At 41.9% G+C, this 18166-nt stretch overlaps 1 protein-coding gene across 1 annotated transcript in view; it reads right to left on the bottom strand.

The window, feature by feature from the left end:
* Nucleotides 1-1196: 1196 nt before the first annotated feature.
* RNF144B (ring finger protein 144B) overlaps nucleotides 1197-18166 on the bottom strand; it is a 64841-nt gene continuing 47871 nt past the window's right edge. Inside the window, exons 4-7 of the mRNA XM_065886169.1 lie at nucleotides 8488-8692; nucleotides 6414-6558; nucleotides 2746-2835; nucleotides 1197-1337 (exon numbers count right to left, since the gene is read on the bottom strand). Of these exons, the coding sequence (XP_065742241.1) occupies nucleotides 1197-1337; nucleotides 2746-2835; nucleotides 6414-6558; nucleotides 8488-8692 (581 nt within the window). The remainder of the gene's footprint in view (nucleotides 1338-2745; nucleotides 2836-6413; nucleotides 6559-8487; nucleotides 8693-18166) is intronic.

Genomic DNA, 18166 nt, shown 5'->3' on the forward strand with positions numbered 1-18166 from the left:
ACTGGGATGGCACATTGTACTATTTTAAAACAGTTATGTTTATGAGTCAAAACCTTTGGGGAACTTATAAACTTGTAAACAAAATTTACATATATAATATGCAAAAAATATTTAGGTTGATTTATAATAAACCATATTAGTCCCAGAAGAATGGCTTTTAAGTAAACATTTATTTTGTGTGTACTATTGGGTAAATCCATTCATGCCCAATGAATAGAAACTCTAGGTAGGCAGCAAGTTATACATATTCTAGCTATAACTATGGACTTTAATATTCACTCTCGGTGTGTACTTGCAGGTCCAATTCTAAATCTGTTGAGTGCATGAACAGAGGGCTCAAGAAAGGTCCCTGATGCCTGTGATGATGATTTTGAATCTCTGCCACTTGACCCATACTTCACATAAAACAATCCTGTAGACCACAGCTACTAGCTGTAAGAAAAGTTTATCACCCAGGGGAGAGATACGACATTAGACCAGATTGTTTTACCTGCTGCAGCCCTTTTCCTGGGAAGGGACAACTCCCTCTGCATAGCAGTTTCTCCCGCTTGACACTGAGACCACACAGGAGAAACCTATTGTGTTTCCGCCAAATTCCTGGGGAATCAGCACACCCGCTAACCGGCAGAGGCAGAACCGCCATATCAGCTCCTAAGATAAGCAGCTCTCTTATAATTCTTACAAGAATTACAATTCTTATAAGAATTTCCCCTTAAACAGTCTGATTCTTCCCCTCCTACAGGAGGTTTTCCTCATGCTTCTCATGATGGTCAAATCAACACAACAGACTCTGGCTTCTCAGTTAGCATGTGTGTTGTCATAACTGGCAGCACATTTATTACACCAAGTGTTCATTCAGGCTCCTTGAATGTGGCTGGAAGTTGAACAGTCCAGTGGGATCCTTCAGACGATAGCATGATGGTGTGTTAGTTCCTCCGCATCAACCCCAAAGCTTTCCAACACGCTCCATAGACATGGCCTGGACTGTTGAACTCGGTTCTCTTTACTCAGGAACATACGCACCAGCGCTTGGCCTTTTTGGATGCCGAAAGTGGGCAGGCAAGTTGAAAGTCTGGACACAGAGGCACTTCCAAAGTTTGGCAAGGAGGGGGAGGCGAGTTCACTAAGGGGGCTTTATCACTGTGCTGTCTCGTATAACCCAGACATCTGTGGCACATGGATACGAATGGAGATCTTTAGGTTGTGGATGGGTCATGCTTTTTCTTCTTGCCCCGACAGGACTTGCAGATGCAACAGATTATACATGGGGAAGCCAGGAGCAGCAAGGGTGAAGTCACCAAGGCAATGATGCCCAACCCCACAAGAATCCCGACCACCTGGAAATGTAGAAGAAAAGCCTGTTTCAGCAGTTCAATCTTCCTATGTGTACACTCTACCATCAGCTGTGGACTATTTGTGTCCCCCCCAAAATTCACAGGTTGAAACCCTAATTCCCAGTATGATGATGTTTGGAAATGGGGGCCTTTGGTAGGTAATTAGGACGTGAGGGTAGTGTCCTCATGATGGGATTAGTGCCCTTATAAAAAGAGACAGCAGAGAGCTTGCTTCTCTCTCCATTCTCTGCCATGTGAGGACACAGTGAGAAGATGGCCATCTGTAAACCATGAAGGGTCCTCACCAGAACCCAACCACACTGGCACCCTGATCTCAGACTTCCAATCTTCAGAACCGTGAGAAATAAATTTGTGGTTTGAGCTGCCCAGTCTAGGGTATTTTGTTATAGCAGCTTGAACTAAGACACCATCTCAGGCACATAAAGCAGTTACAATTATGGGACCTTCTAGCCAGTGCCCGGAAGGACAAACCAAATACTAACTCAGATTCTGGCGCAAGTCCAGTGGGATCATGAATTGTTGGTGTTGGCTCTCTACCTGTTTCTTCAACAGTCTTAGAGGGATGTTAATAATGGTTACTAGGCTATGAACACTGACTCCCTCAAAAGGAACATGGAAATAAACAAACAAACAAATAAATACTATTAAAAAGAAACCAGGACTCCCTTTGAACCTGCCACGTAAACACACAATGATATGTACAGAGGAATCTAAGCCCCAACAGGGGCTCATGGGATTTTATTTTATTTAATAAATTTATTTATTTTTGGCTGCGTTTGGTCTTCGTTGTTGCACATGGGCTCTCTCTAGTTGTATCAAGCGGGGGCTACTCTGCTTTGCGGTGCACGAGCTTCTCACTGCGGTGGCTTCTCTTGTTGCAGAGCATAGGCTCTAGGCGCACGGGCTTCAGTAGTTGTGGCTCACAGGCTCTAGAGCACAGGCTCAGTAGCCGTGGCACGCGGGCTTTGTTGCTCCACGGCATGTGGGATCCTCCTGGACCAGGGCTCGAACCCGTGTCCCCTGCATTGGCAGGCGGACAATGTGTGCCACCAGGGAAGTCCGGCTCATGGGATTTTAGAGCCCTGCCTTTCATAGCAAATATGCCTCAAAGGGCTTTGGGAAGGTCACTCTCTCCATTTTTTCAGGAAGAACAAGCATTCGTCTTCATTCTGCTGGTCACTGTTAATTACTTGGCTGCTCTGTCGCCCTGCCCCTCCACCTCTCCTCTAGGAGACTGTGCTCATGAATTAACTTCAGGCCCCAAAAGTTCCCCAGAACCTCTCAGGCTGGGCTGGGTAAGTAGGGAATGGAGTGGGGAGGATAAGTAGGCGGGGCTTTTTAACCCATCCTAAGTCTGGTTCCTCTCACGTTCCTTTCAAGGTCAAGGTACCTGTGTTCGGTTCCACATCACTGAGGCTCTCGAGTGGCCGAGCTTATTCCTACACGGCCCTTTGTCATAATGTCTGAGGAAAATGTCATTCTGAAAAGCAAAGAGAGGTTTCGGTAAACACGCACTTTTGAGTTGAGAAATGGATAGAACCCCATCAGATCACCTCACTGGAAGCAAAGGCTCTTTCTGGTGATATTAACGACAGCCTGTGGAAACTCCAAGCTGACAATCCTTAGACAGTATCTTAGTAATTTTACAAATCATAGAGTGAAAACAGATGACAGTTCTTGAGACTCCATTGATTCTAAACAAGATTAATGACCAGACCAATTACCTTTGAAAGGTAGCTCTAGCAGAGGTGCAGTATGGAATGAGAGGACCACGAATGAGGCAGCTAAAAGGCTTCGTAGTCAATCAGCTGAGATAAAATGCCAGTGGCTGAGATGGAGAAGAGGTAAATACAGCCATGAAGAATTAAGAAGGTAACTAACTAGATGGGGAAACAGGGAGAAGAAATCACAGATGAGGGAGAAGCACTGCATAGAAGGCTTTGTTGAGGGAAGTGACAACATAGAGATGCATTTTATTGGCAGTTTGGACGTGTTGAACTTGAGAGATACTTGAGACATTTAAGCACTACTGTTCAAAAGACAGCTGATTACATCGATCTGGATTTTGGGAAAAAGACTTGGGAAGCAACGTCCTTGGGCTGAAGAAACCACAGAAGTAGATGAGATTACCCAGACAGAGGGTGCAGACTGAGAAGTGAAGAGGTTATTGAACACAAACATTTAAGAGAGGGCCAAGGAAAAACCTGGAAAGGAAACTGAGCAGTGGCCAGAAACAAAGACAGGAAATCAGAAGAGATGGTATCACTGGAGCAGAGGTGGTTGAGATGTGAAAGGCAGCGGAGAATCCAGGTAAGATGAGGAATAAAGTATCCACTGGATTTTACCCAAAAGGAATCTCTCACGGTCTTGGAAGAATGCAGTCAGGGTGTGTCTAGGTGGCAATCTGAGCCACTGCAGTGACTGGAGTGTCAATGGCTAGAGGCGATTATGCTTATTTGAGTCTTGGCTTCTAAAGGAAGGAGAGAAATAGAATGGCAGTAAGGAAAAGATGTAGGCTTGAGAAAAGTGTTACTCGTTTTGAAATGGGATACAGTTAAATGTAGGTTCGAGAGTAGAGAATGGAAGCTGAAGTCACAGGAGAGAGAAGATATAAATGAAGGGGACAAGCCTCTGAGGTTCCCAAAGCAGAGGACGAGGACTCTCTCATCCTCTGAAACAGCAGAGATGAGAATCAAGGCAGAAACAAACCCAACTCCCCACAGCAAAACTCAAAATCACTCTTTTTGGTGTCTGTCTCAGGCTTGGCTTTTGGATAACCACCCTTCTCCTAGACCCATGCTCTAAAACTTTCCTATAAACAAAGATCAACCCCACCATCTGACGTGGAACACTTGTCTACAGGAAAACATCATTATCCACAAGCCAATGCCCCCTGGCTAAAACTGAGAAAAATGAAACCTCAAAACACAATGACCAGAAGAAGATGCTGTGTATCTAGCAATTTCACATCTGTAGCGTTTTACTCGCGTACCAGAACAGCACAAGTGACGGAACACTGTGTTCTTTGCAACACCATACCCAAAACATATTTCAGCCAAAGGAAGGAGTGATCTGGCACACATATTTATTCCCTTACTCTCTTGCCTCCTAAAGAGAACCTCATGCGCTCAGCCTCCTAGTGGATATGAATCCAATTACTGTTTTGGTTAAACCTGAAGGAAATCAGAAAAGATTTCTTTCATTTATAAAGCATGAGGGGTGTACAATCGTGAGTCACACCCTCATCCAGGGTATCGTTCATCTGGAATTAGGAGAGGTCTCAAATATCAAACATAATTGTAATTCAAAGGGTTATAATAAATAGGATTTTTTCTAAAGAATGAAAACATGTCTTTCAATCTGACCTGCTGGGCTTCTAGAGTCTAAAATGTCAACTTTCTCCTCCCCAGTGCATACCTCTTCCTGAAATCCTGACATCAAGCTGATTAAGATTCTTACTCATAGATGTCAGCCTAAACAACTTATCTAATTTTCAGTTAAAAATCAGACATGTGGTGGCCAGCATGCATGCCATGTTAACTGCACTCACTCAGTGAGTGTGTATAATACTAAAGCACTACACAAATGGCCTATGAAATTAAAGCAAACTAAGCAATTAAAATGAAAAGTTGAGAAAAGAACGGCCACCCATCCAACCATGGCTGAGGGCTTACACCGATATGAACACATCTTATGGGTCCAAATTGCCAAAATAGGGAATATCTGTAAGCAACTTATGCCGCCCCAAACTGTAAAACGCTAGAACTGAAAAAACTCTCTCCAATCCTTCACGTCACCTTTTTTTTTTTTTTTTTTTTTTTTTTTTTTTTTTTTTTTATGCGTTACGCGGGCCTCTCACTGTTGTGGCCTCTCCCGTTGCGGAGGACAGGCTCCGGACGCGCAGGCTCAGCGGCCATGGCTCACGGGCCCAGCCGCTCCGCGGCATGTGGGATCTTCCCAGACCGGGGCACGAACCCGTGTCCCCTGCATCGGCAGGCGGACTCTCAACCACTGCGCCACCAGGGAAGCCCCACGTCACCTTTTAACTGTGAGGTTACCATTAGCCTCAGCACTGGACTGAACGGAGCTGCACCTGAACTTGAGAAGACACACTTCATGAATGGCGGGGGCAAAGAATTAGACGAGACCCCTTTATGTGGGAAGGGAACTCTGAGAAAGCAGTAACTAATGATCCTGCTTTCATGCCAATGAATGAGATAGTAATTAAGAGATACCATTTATTTGAATGGCTTTTTTCCTTAAATTCAAAAAGAAAGAAAACAATCTAATCGTGGTAGGCAGAATAACTGCTCCTTTAGAGATGCCAATGGCCTATTCCCCATAACTTGTGAATATGTTACCTTACATGGCAGAAGGGATTTTGCAAGTGTGGTTAAAGACCCTGAGATGGGGGAGATTATCCTGCATTATCCAGACAGACCCAACCTAATCACACGGATCCTTAAAGGCAGACAAGTTTTCCCAGCTTGTCGGAGGGAATCACTCTAGAAGTTAAGACCATGGAAGAAGGGTCAGAGAGATGTGATGATGCTGCCTTTGAAGATGGAAAAAGGAGCCATAAGCCAAGGAATGCAGGCAGCCTCTAGAAGCTAAAATAGGCAAAGAAATGGATCCTCTCCTAGAGCCACCAGAAAGAACGCAGTCCTGAGGACACCTTGATTTTAATCCAGTGAGATCCATATCAGACTTCCAATGGACAGAACTAATGATAGTAAATTTGTGTTGCTTTAAGCCACAAGTCTGTGGTAGTTGGTTACCAAAGCAATATAAAACCACTACACTAATAGTCCTTTACATAATAAAATGAGACCATGCCCCCAAAGCAGGAAATGTCCCTAAAACAAAAGCTTGCCTTTAAAGTTAAGGCGACACACCTAAGGTAATCAAAGAAAGGTATCTAAAGTAGCAGGCTCAGGGTGTCTCATTAAGAAAAATAAATTTCTTTGGCGAACAAGAACAGCCCATCAGATACTGGCTGTCGCACAGATACAGGATAGAGAAGGACCACACGGGGAGACTCTTCCAGGTGGAACTCACGTCCAAGTTCTGGAGGCAGTACCAGCAAAACGTGTGCTTGCAGTTCTTACACATCATCTGAGCACAGCCTTCGTTGCGTTCAATATAAACCCGGCACACTGGGCATTGCTTAATGGGGGCTTCTGCCTCCGTCACGAAGAGGGCCCTAGAAACAAAATGAATGAGAAATTATAGGGGAGGGATGGAGAATGCTGCCTGGTTTTTTAAAAAGCAAGGACCGCAAGGTGTGCACTAACCAGAGCTATGGGAAAAGTGGGCTGAATATAATTAATTAATCAGCTAAATATGCTCTTCTAGACTCAACTTTATGGTCATCAACTGAATTCCCAGGGCTCCTATTGGGTAGGGAGTGAACTCTCTTCTATCTGTGCTTGATTCCCCATCCCAGGAGAAGGGTGCGGGTAACAGTAGGAGAGATGCGGATTATTTGTTGTTCAGTTAACTCAAAACAAAGAAGAACCTTAATTTATTTATCTTTGGCTTTGAGTGAATTACATAATTGTATTTTCCACAGCTGATTGAATTCATTGTTTTGCCAAATTAGTCTTTCATTCTCTGAGCACACCCTGTCTGAATAAAAAGTACAAGAAGCCTGCCATACAGTGGAAAAAACAGCTCAGGATCGAACCCGGGGGGTGGGGGTGGGTGGGGGGGGGTAGAGATCATCTATCTAATGATCTGTGCAAATAAACAAACAGAGGGGATTGGAGGGAGTCAATCATCAGTTCTTTCAAATAAATGCCCAATATCATTGAAAAGACCTGCTCCAAACAAACGAATAGGCCAGCAAGGCTCACAGGCTCAAGGGGCATAGAAAATAAGTAGAACAAGCTGAGGTGGAGGGAGGCCTGGGTGAGCCAGAGCGCTGAGTTGCATTTTAGCTACTGTTCATCAAAACCACCACCCAGCACGTGGAAACATCAGTTTCACAAAGTGTGCTCAAACCTATGACTGGATTTGGCGCTCCTAGTAACCCTACACAGCAGGGGGACAGCCACTGTTTTCATTCCTCTCCTTTTTTTTTTTCAAATAGAGAAATGACTCATAGAGGCTGAATGACTTGCATGAAGTCACAGATACCAAGTGACAATGTCAGAACTCAATCCATCTCTCCTCTAGGATCTTTACATTGTCCTGTGATTCCCCGGGGACCTTGCTGCGTGGCAGTGACAATGTAGCAGGTACCGGCTAAGCAGGCACATGCCTGCCACGTGTGTTAGCTCTTTTTCTCCTCTTGATGTGTTTGGTCTGCACTTCAAGCACAGCCTCACAGCCAGGTAGCATTTCTGTTCCTGGAGAATGGCTCTCCACACTCCGAGGGTGCTGGGTGATTAAGCCAGCTGGACGGTAACACTGCTATTGACCTTGCTGATGCAAAACAGCCATAGCCTCAAGCAAAGCAAGGGATCAAACACAAAGGTCTCTCACTCTAGGCCCTGCTGCTGCCATAAAAACCCTCTGTCCTAGAAGGTACAGAGTGCGTTGCTTCTCATCATAACAAAATCTCAACTTCAGCACTGTTTTTTTTCAGAGCACAACGTACTGAAAGATAAGCTCTCTTTCTCTAGTACGCACGAATTTTAGCAGCGTACTACACTGAACGGCTGTTGTTTCTACTGCTGTGTTCCTTTTGATATGACTGGCACACCTCACAAGCTGGCAAGTGAGTCAGGGAAGAAAATCATTTCTGCACCTCTTCACAAGCAGGAAGAATGAGGTGTATCAATTGTAGGCGGTCACGGTACCTAAGCAAACGGCTGTGGACAAAAGTCATGGCTTCCTACGGAGAACCAAGGGACCACATGCCTCCTACCTAAAAAGAAATCAAAACTCATATAGACTCTAACGTCAGCCGTATCTGGAAGATTCTCTGGGGGTAAATAACTAAAATCCCTTTAGACATGCTTATTTGGTTACTCTTTGTTAATAACTTACCAATTCTGAGACACTTCTCAGGAAACCTCTGCAGGGAAATAACTTACCTTGAAATCTCATCACAATATAACTCCTTCTCCAAGCAACATATTTCTAAGAACACTAGCGAATAATCCCAAGACGAAGTTTCCTTTCTTACCCGTGCTCTGTTGGCAGGACGCTAGGCTGACTGTCTCTGCAGGAGACCTCTGCATGCCAAGCATCCTTGCAGCAGGAGCAGAACTTCAGGTGGCAAGAAGGGCACTCCACGAGCACGGGCTGTCCTGGCTCACTTGATGTGACGGGGCATACCGTCTGACAGTCTGCGACAGGACACCACGTTCTGTAGGGGTCCAGGTGAACTTCTAAAGCGTAAAGAAAGAAAATGTGGTGGTCTATCTATCTTTCATTCAAGCTTGAGGCTTTGCTTTCTCTCCTACATTTATTCTTTTATAGGTCGACACTTATGGAAGCTTAGTACAGCCAATGGCAATGATTTCTACTACTGGTCTTCACAGTGGATCCAGACCTACAAGGTCACCCAGCCCTGCCACACTTCCCCAAAGTACGTACTCATGGAATAGGCCACCATTGCCCTTATGAACAGATAAGGAGGCTTCTTACTAACCAAAATGCACAACTCTTGGAATATTTCTCACCTTTCAGCATTCGAAATAGGCAAAAAGCCCAAGTCCCTTCTACAATTATTCTGGATACCATCTTGGAGAAAAATTAGACATGAAGAACCAACGAAAACAAAAGAAAAAAAGTCCACAAAAGATTTTGTCCTTTCAGGCACTGATAAACAGGTAGTGAGGTTTCTTCTGTTGTTTAGAGAGAAATTAAAGAAGAAGAATCAAATAGTTTTAGGACCAAACAGTGTCTGGTGTGGTTCAGCCAAGAAGTCGGATTAGCTGTCAATTTGGATATTCTGTTGCCCTGCCAATGTGCTAGTGAGGGACGATTTGTAAAAGACCCACATGCTCTAAAAACAAAAGGTAGGGACCTTCACAGGCCATAAAATGATCATACACCACACTGGCTAGATCCATGTGGCATGCAGAAAAGAAGATACGGTTTGGGAGATGTGCAACTGTCTTTCTATGCGAGTGTTTACAAATCTTGTTCAGTTTTCCATTTTCTAGTCAATAACAGACTCCATATTCTCGTCATATAACATAACTTTTAGTGGAAAGTATCATGTGGAAAATGATGTTATTTAAGAGGTAGAGTAGCCCTTTTTTCCCTGAACCAACGTATTTTGCCAATTTTGAACTGATGAGATTCTACTTTCAAATCTCTTAAGGCTTGCGATTCTTGGAAATTTCCATGCAAAAAGCAAAAAATAAAAACCCCAAAGAATGGTGCAAAAACAAAATGAAGGTATTAAGTATGAGCTTAATTTTAAAGGTAATAATTTTACAAATTCAGTACCGGGGGGGAAAAAAAGTCTGAAATCTTCCAGGAAACACTGTCTCCAATAATGTTTCATCTAGAAAATGCAACAATTGGACCTATGCTTATTATAGGTTTTCATTCAAAAAGAGCATCCTTAAACCTATTTTCTTATCTAATAATTCTGGAGGGCAGGAATTAGAGAATGATGGGCCAAATATAATCAGAAAAGGGAAGCTTATGATTCACAGGTCCTCAGACTCCGAGAGATGAACCCCTCTAAGATACCCAAAATTTTGGGACAGGATGATTAAAATGTTAAGGAGACACTGACACACATATGCTTCAAGACCTTGACCTTTGACTTCCACACCATTTATGTTTTCTCCCGAACTCTTTAAACTGCTTTGCAAATACTAAGCCCAAAGAAATGAAGTCTGGCATGTAACTTAGCACTAAGGATTCCCACCTTAAATATCTACTTGCCATTCTAAATCACAGGTCTTCTAAAAGTTTGATGATAATGGAGGGAAAGGAAAGGAAAATTAAGAGATATTATAAAATTTATAGCATCCCTACCGATCACCTTAAAAAGATTCAAGTATGCAACCTGTCTTCATAGCTCTAATCAATTAAAATTATTTGGTGGATGTTCTGACTTGTTTCTACCCCCTTATTGTTTCAGGTATCTGGGTGGCACAATAGAAACAGAAACAATAAATAGGGGAGCAATGAAAGATTCTGATGAACTCCCATTAACAAAAGGGCCTTAGTATGCAGTGCAGCTATGACACACAGTCCAATGCAAACGCTAGGGAAGAGTCGGAGACACAGAAAACAGAGATCGTCTGTAGTTTTCTCCACTATGACAGTACATAAGTGACAATGAAAAGGAGTGTGGAAGGAGAGGCAGAAGCGAGACATTACAGGCTTCTACTCATTTCTTTCATTAGAAGTCTTGTTCTGTAGGAATAACCTATAGAGCTTAACAAACACCAAAAGTGGAGTTTCTAGGAGGTGGATGTGAGTCAATTCAGAAATGAAATTGGCTACTCCAGCCAATTCTAGTGTTATCTACTCAATATCTATCCTTACCCCTGTCAACCCTCCTTGCTGAGAACTCTTATCTATCTCTATAGAGGTGGAATATGCCAGAGACTTGCTTTCTCCGCCTTCCCTGCAGCTAAGGCTTGGGTATGTGACACGAGTCCTGCCAACAGGAGGTCCACCAAGGGGCTGCTGGGACAAGATCTCTTCCCTGATACAGGGGGAAGAATCGTCCTTTGGTCTTTCTGCCTTTGAACACAGCCGTTCAAAGCTGACTGAAAGGCTACTTTCAGTCTGGCATATGAACAACAGACTAAAACTAATTTTGGAACTAAGCTGTCCCCTGGAAAATCATTTACTTTTTATAACATTGAAATATATTCAAATTTCCCCTTTGTTTCACCTTCTTTTCCAAATATACAGTTCTCATTCTGTGCTTTTCCTTCCCCCTAAAAACCCCCTCTCTTCTCTACCAAGTCGTAGCCTATCCATTCCTAAAGGACCTACTTTCACGTGCTTGTCTTAATTTTTGGAGTCACAGAACATGCATCTTGTTCACTGCTGTTCTCTATTCATTTCGTAAAGATGGTCTTTCTCTCTTCAGACTGTAGGCAAGAGCTATTTCTTACTCTATTTGTGTGCTCCAATATACCTGACACAGTGATGGGATGTTACCTATTGATATAAAGTAGTAATTCCTGGGTTTTTCAAAAGCATAGACAGACTGCTCTGCAAATAACTGATTTATAATACATACAGTAATAATACCATCTTGAACTGCCTTGCACCAAAATTCCCTTCTGGGACTCTCATCAATAGATGTGCACATTAAAGTCATCCAATATCAGTCCTGGTGTTGAAAGTACGTCATGATCTATATTAGACCACAGATCTCCACCCACCTCAATCAGGGCTCTCTACATCTGAAAAGATGTCAACTTGGCAAAACATGGACTTTTACATATAGCACTTTCAAAACTAAACCTCTTTTAGGAAGTGTCACTTACAAGGGCAATGATGAAAAATGTTTCTAACATTAAAATGAATAAGTACCCCTTCTAGAATCCTACTTTCTCTCTATACCTAACATTCATTCACTTCCTATCTCATCTTAATCATTGGGTGAGCGATCCACATTCTCTGATTCCCATTCCTATCCCCTCATACCCTCCTTAAGTCTTTAAAACAAAGTTTTTACTCCCAACACATTAAATAAACTGTTCTCTGAAAGGTACAACTGACATCCCTCTAGTCACATCCAACAAATGTTTCTCAATCCATCTTTTATCTGACACTCTTCTTGTAACTCTATCTAAGGCACTGGCCTCTCTGTTTTCTTCCCACAATCTTCCTTTCCCCTTTATCATTAATACCGCTTCCTTTGCTCCAACGATGGATGGTATCTAAGACTTAGTCCTAGATTTTACTTATTTATAGAGCTCACGCCATGACTAAGCCTCAACTCTCATTTTAATTTGGACTATTCCAAATTTCTTCCTCAGGTCTGACCTCTTGTGATGATAAGACTGAAAATTAGACAAATGTCTATTATTCATTGTTCATTCAACAAATGATCAATTTCAGCTACTTACTGGACACCCTGTGTATAGAGGCTTTGCTCCTGAGAAATCTCACAGTATGAGAAGGGAAAGAGATGTTTAAATACAACGTAAAAAGTATTAATAATAAGCTATGTAATAACTGACAAAACATCTCACAAGATAACAAAAATAAAACTATTAACAAATATCTGTGAACAGATCTTAGGGGATGGAAGTAAGAAAGTTTTTAAAATACAGAAACATTCTTATATACAGAACGTTTTTTATGCTTTTTTGTCCAAGTATCCACAATTAAAGTTTCCCCTTTTAATCAGCTCTAAAATCAGAAGGTAAAACTAGTCCCTCCTAATCACAGTACAAAGCAGGTGACACATGCTGAGATGAAACACAACGAGATTAAGTTAGAAAGAGCTAAAGCATCACATAAACACAGATTAAAAAAAAAAAAAGAAATCCCTGGAATAGCAATTCTGTAGGCAGCCAGAGTTTACAAGGTGTAAAAGTGAAAGAAGAGTCTCCTTCCAGATATTAGAATAAAGCTTCTGCACTTAGAGGAAACACTGAGCAAGGATACTGGCAGTCACCTCCAGAAGTGGGTTCTTGCCAGTTCACAAGAACCCACTGCATCTCTTTCCAACTCCATGTTCAGCGACATCACATTGGCTGCTGGAAATCAGCCACAGTGGAAGTATTTACACCACAGAAATTGGTAAGCACTATAAATCAAAGCCTTCCCCACCCCCCTAAAATCTGTTTACAATACATCATTGAAAGCAAGCCAAACTGAGAGTGAACACATAAATATATAAAACCAACTCCAGCACAGACAAGTATGGAGCACCGGGTGGGAACGTGAAGGACAGAACTCACACAGCACAAAAAGAAGTCAATACTATAATAGAAGGGATGGTTCTTTCAAACAGATTTGCTGATCAACTCTTCCCACTTCCTGAACATCCTATATACAGACAGGTATTTATCCCGGAAGTCACATTCACAAATGTCTACATCTTCTTCTAAAGAGTACTTAGTATTTGGTTATATATTCTAGTTTTACTATTCATTAACTGCTTCTTGCATATCTGTCTGGGTTCTTCAACTCCAGGGAGAGCTACCCTAGAGGACAGGCTTAGGTTCCACTTAGAAACACAGCACATCACAAGGAAGTGTTTCTGGGTCTCCCTAGCAGGCTGCCAAGCCCCCCTCACTAGGCCAATCAGTACCATCAGATGGGATGCATTAACTATATTCCCCTCCATCCCAGGGGATCAAAAAATTTCCTTTTATAAATGCAGGGGGCTCCGGGAGAAAAGGAACACCAGATATCTACTAATTTAAACCAATGACTTCTCTCAAACGGGGCCCCCTTCTCCCATCAGCCTCCCTTTTAAATAATTTCAATAAAAAGAAAGTCCTGCTAGTTAGAATCACATGATTAAAGCCTGGAGAAATGTCTATCCATACAGGAGGTACCCACAGTAGCAATACAATATCTTTTGTTTATGGAATGTTTGTTTTGGGGCACAGATTTTTTTTTTTTTTTTACACAGGTACTTGAGTGTGTCCTACAACTTTTAAATACTGCTCTGCTTATGTAAAAGATATTTGCCAAAAAAGGTGTGTCATTATTGCCTTCTTGATAAACCATTAAAGGCAGAGTAAATGACTATCCTGGTGGGTAGGAGGGTAGGGGATGGGGTGGGGGCAATCTAGCCAAATTCATTAAAGTCCTCTCAGTTTATATTTCTATGTTAAAGTAAGGAGCAAACTAAGTTAGCAAGGAGTTAGGGAATGAGTATTCAACGGAGTAGTGACTCAATTTCTCTTACTGGATGTACAGACGGGACCGCAGAGATTTCTCCCTTATAGTCAAACAGCCACACGCTGCAGAAATTCATGATGGACATTTCTGAATGAGAAGGAAAGGTACATTGGTGTTTCTGGGCCTGAAGACACGAAGAATACTTAATGTGTTTTTCTCTCTGCCTTCTCTATTTTTGATTCATGACAGAGACGGCTCAGCTCAAATGCATACTTTCTACTCTTTCAACTGGGTGACTACAGTATTAATTTGGTTAGAATTGGGAAAGATAAGCCTTTGGGACAATTAACATTTGTAAGAACCAGATGATACTGAGCAAACATCACTTCTGTTTTTGAGGGTTTTTTATAGCTGTGCAATTTTAAAAATCACATTTAAGTCTATAAGTGAGAACCGTGAATACGTAGCCAACCTACACATGGCTTTGGGTCTGAAAGATTTCCAACTTTTATCCAAATAATGCAAAAGAAGGGATTTACACATGTAATAAGGCAGTCCAGTCTTACACGGAGCTAAGTAAGCAGAGGGGAGCATCACAGGAAACAATCTGGGGATAGTCGTCAAGGGTCTGGTCGCAGATGATGATAAGGCCTAAACGTGGTGAGAAGCCGTTGGAGGAGAAGGCCATTTTGATCAGGGGAGTGCTGTGATATGACTTCCACTTTTAGAAGATTATTCTGGCTACTGTAGGAAAAATAGTTGGTAACAGAACGAAGTGGCAGCACAGAGATCTAGTAAGAGGCTATTGCAGTTACCTAACCCAAGATGATACGTCTAATCCAAGATGATATACGTTAGAAGTGGAAGTACTAAAAATGTGGAGCATAGTCTGAAGGTGAAACTGTCAAGATTTCCTGGTAGAGATGCAGTTGGATGTAGTCACCCAGCTGACAACTACTGACCTAGACATGTACCTGGAACATAGCATTCATTGAGTAAATGAGTGAAGCAACGTAAGAAATAGTATCTGTAGGGCTTCCCTGGTGGTGCAGCGGTTGAGAGTCCGCCTGCCGATGCAGCGGACGCGGGTTCGTGCCCCGGTCCGGGAAGATCCCACATGCCGCGGAGCGACTGGGCCCATGAGCCATGGCCGCTGAGCCTGCGCGTCCGGAGCCTGTGCTCAGCAACGGGAGAGGCCACAACAGTGAGAGGCCCGCCTACCGCAAAACAAAACAAAACAAAAGTATCTGTAGATCAATTCCCTATGGTAATAAAAGATAATGAAAGCATCTATGGCAAGGTTCTATATTGTTCATCCCTGCGTCTAGATATTTTCAGAGAACAGACACAACTCTTCAGAGAGATATTTGTATAGGGCATCTTGGAGTCTCTTGGAGAAGAGCTTCCCACAACAGAACAGGGATCTAGACATACAATTCTGGCCAGCTTACACTGAAAAGGGATCTGAATACAATATAGCACCTGTCCTTCACATTATCCTTCAGCCTGGCTCCCAGAAAAGCAGCTACAAGTAAAAGTCAAAAGAAGCTAAAAGAGTTGTCTTGCTTTTTTAAAATTATTAACATTCCAATGTGCCATTAAGAGCACCATTTTGCTTCATATACCTTAGGTAACAGAGTATACCACAAGCAGGGCCTAGAAGCCAGAGTGGTAGAAAAGGTGAAAAAAGCTGAAGAGCCATTAGAAATTGGCAGCCCCGGCAGCTAACAGGACTTCCCAGAAGCCAAGCCAAAAAGGAACGTATTAATGGATACCAGGTGGTAGCCAAATCGCTATCACATGAACAAGAGCTGTCTTCTCCTCCACACCAATCATCTGAGAGGAGTTTGAAGGGAAGGAGAGCCCCCGGGGTTGAACAGAGGACTTTCTAAAACACTCTTTATTACTATTACTGTGAATTCAATTCTACCTCCTGGCTTTGGGCTCAGGAAACACAGTTATTATGTAGATAAACAAAATGCACGTTATTCAAAACATTTAAGGTTCAGTTTCTTCCTCCTCCCAATTTCTATTCCAAAGATGAAAAAAAAAAAAAAGAACTGATGCATATTCAAATAATCTCTTCTGTATCAGCAGTGATGAAAACTTTCTGCAGCTTTGAGATGGGGCAAAGCTCAGAAACCTAGAAAAAGAGAACAGTACCCTCAACACTTTAATAAGGACATGACTGAAAAGTGATTAATTGTAACATACTTACATCAGAGACAGAGGAAGTCACAGACTTGAACTGGAATTTACTTATGAAAATTAGAATTGATTACTGAAGTAAAGTCCCACGACTATTTGATCTTCAGATTCTGCTTCTTCATGTAAATTACATAAGGCAGGAAATGCTATTTAAAACTATTTTCTACTTCTATACTCTGACAATTATTAGGACATAGACACATTCCAAGAAAATAAAACTGTCGTGAAACCTACAGACCACGTCTGACCCCAATAACTGTTTTCAGCTTTCAAAAACTAAACTCCAGACCCTTGGTTTTCCCACCTGGAACTAGATATGTGAAGCTTACTTTTTATTCGGCTAGATATTTTCTCAGCTAACACAAGTTGTTTTTCTGCCATCTTCTACCATTGTGAGGCTGTACCAAAAAAGACATCGGAGGCACGTTTATTATTGTGGGAAATGCCATGCACTCAAGCTAATTTAATTATCAGCTGAGCTAAATCAAACTGTTTTAACTTTTACAACCCACTGCATTTTTAATTATGCCAAAATTAATTTGCTTTCCACTATCTCAAAGAACAAAGGTCTTCTGCAGCTAGTTAAAATGCAATTAAACGAAACTGATTGGAATTAACATCTGCTACAGTAAATACACCCAAACAGAGGTGGCCGTCAGCAGAGGGGTTGCTCTCAAGATAGTTGATGAGAACCACAGCATTTCAAACTTGGAAACAACTTCTGAGCTTATCTAGCCTAACACTGTTATATTGAGACCAACAGAAGTTGGGAGTCTGCATAACACATGGTTAGTGAGTATGTGATGGGATCAGGCCTTTTTACTCCTAGAATACCATTATTTATGTAAAAACATAATCATGTTATTAAATAGATTTCAATCCCCCCATCACCATGGGAATCTTTTCTCTTTGAAGCAGCAACTCTGAATGCTCCATCTCAGCAAGTCACAATCTCCTTGGAGGTGTTCAGAGAAGGCGGATTGATGCTTTGAGTAAGAATATACTGTATGAAGGAAACTGATGTGATAGGTGGGGTAAGGAATTTGCCTTGATTATCAAATTTCTCTACAACTCTCTAGAATCTAGGACAATAAGGAAGGAAACACACGGAAAAAGATCTGAATTAAGATGAAAAGAAAACAGAGTGATATCATTGTGCACTCACTCCAAGACGTGATCTGGGTTCTGGAAGATTCTTAGTTTAGTTTAGAAAACTGGGGACAAGATTCGGGGGTGGTAGTGATGAATAACAAGAAGAATAACAATAATGGCCGAATAATTCATTGAATGCACTCTGTGACATACACAATATTAACTCATTTATTCTCTACAGCAGCTCTGGGACCATCATTCCATTACTATCCCCATTTTATAGATGAGGAAATGGACTTGCAGAGAGGAAGAGGAAAACACTTATGAACACTGTGCCTCTTATTCAGGTCCCTTTAGAAATCTCACCCAACTTCTAATAAATGTCTTTTCTTGCAGACACTTCAGTTTTTCAGAGGAGAGCTGTAACATCTAGAGGGTGCTGTGTTAGGTTTAAAACTGATCAACAAAATGAATGGGATGGTCAAGTTGAAGAAGTGTGAAACCAAGGAGAAAGCGTTACCATCTGAAAGCACAGAATAGCTTGGGAAGGAAACCCTAGACTTAGTCATACATTTACCACAAAACACCAGAAAATCAGGCTTAAAAAGAAAACACACACACACACACAGATGATAAGAATGAGCTTGTGATCAGAAACTATGAAAAGGAAGGTGACTAATGAGAGATGGGAGGTGTTAAAATATAAAACTGAACTCATGATAAAGTCATTTAGTATCACCCAGTCTTAAAAAGTAAAAACACTAAAAGAAACC

This window comes from Phocoena phocoena, chromosome 10, assembly GCF_963924675.1.
Source record: "Phocoena phocoena chromosome 10, mPhoPho1.1, whole genome shotgun sequence".
NCBI classification, from domain to species: domain Eukaryota; kingdom Metazoa; phylum Chordata; class Mammalia; order Artiodactyla; family Phocoenidae; genus Phocoena; species Phocoena phocoena.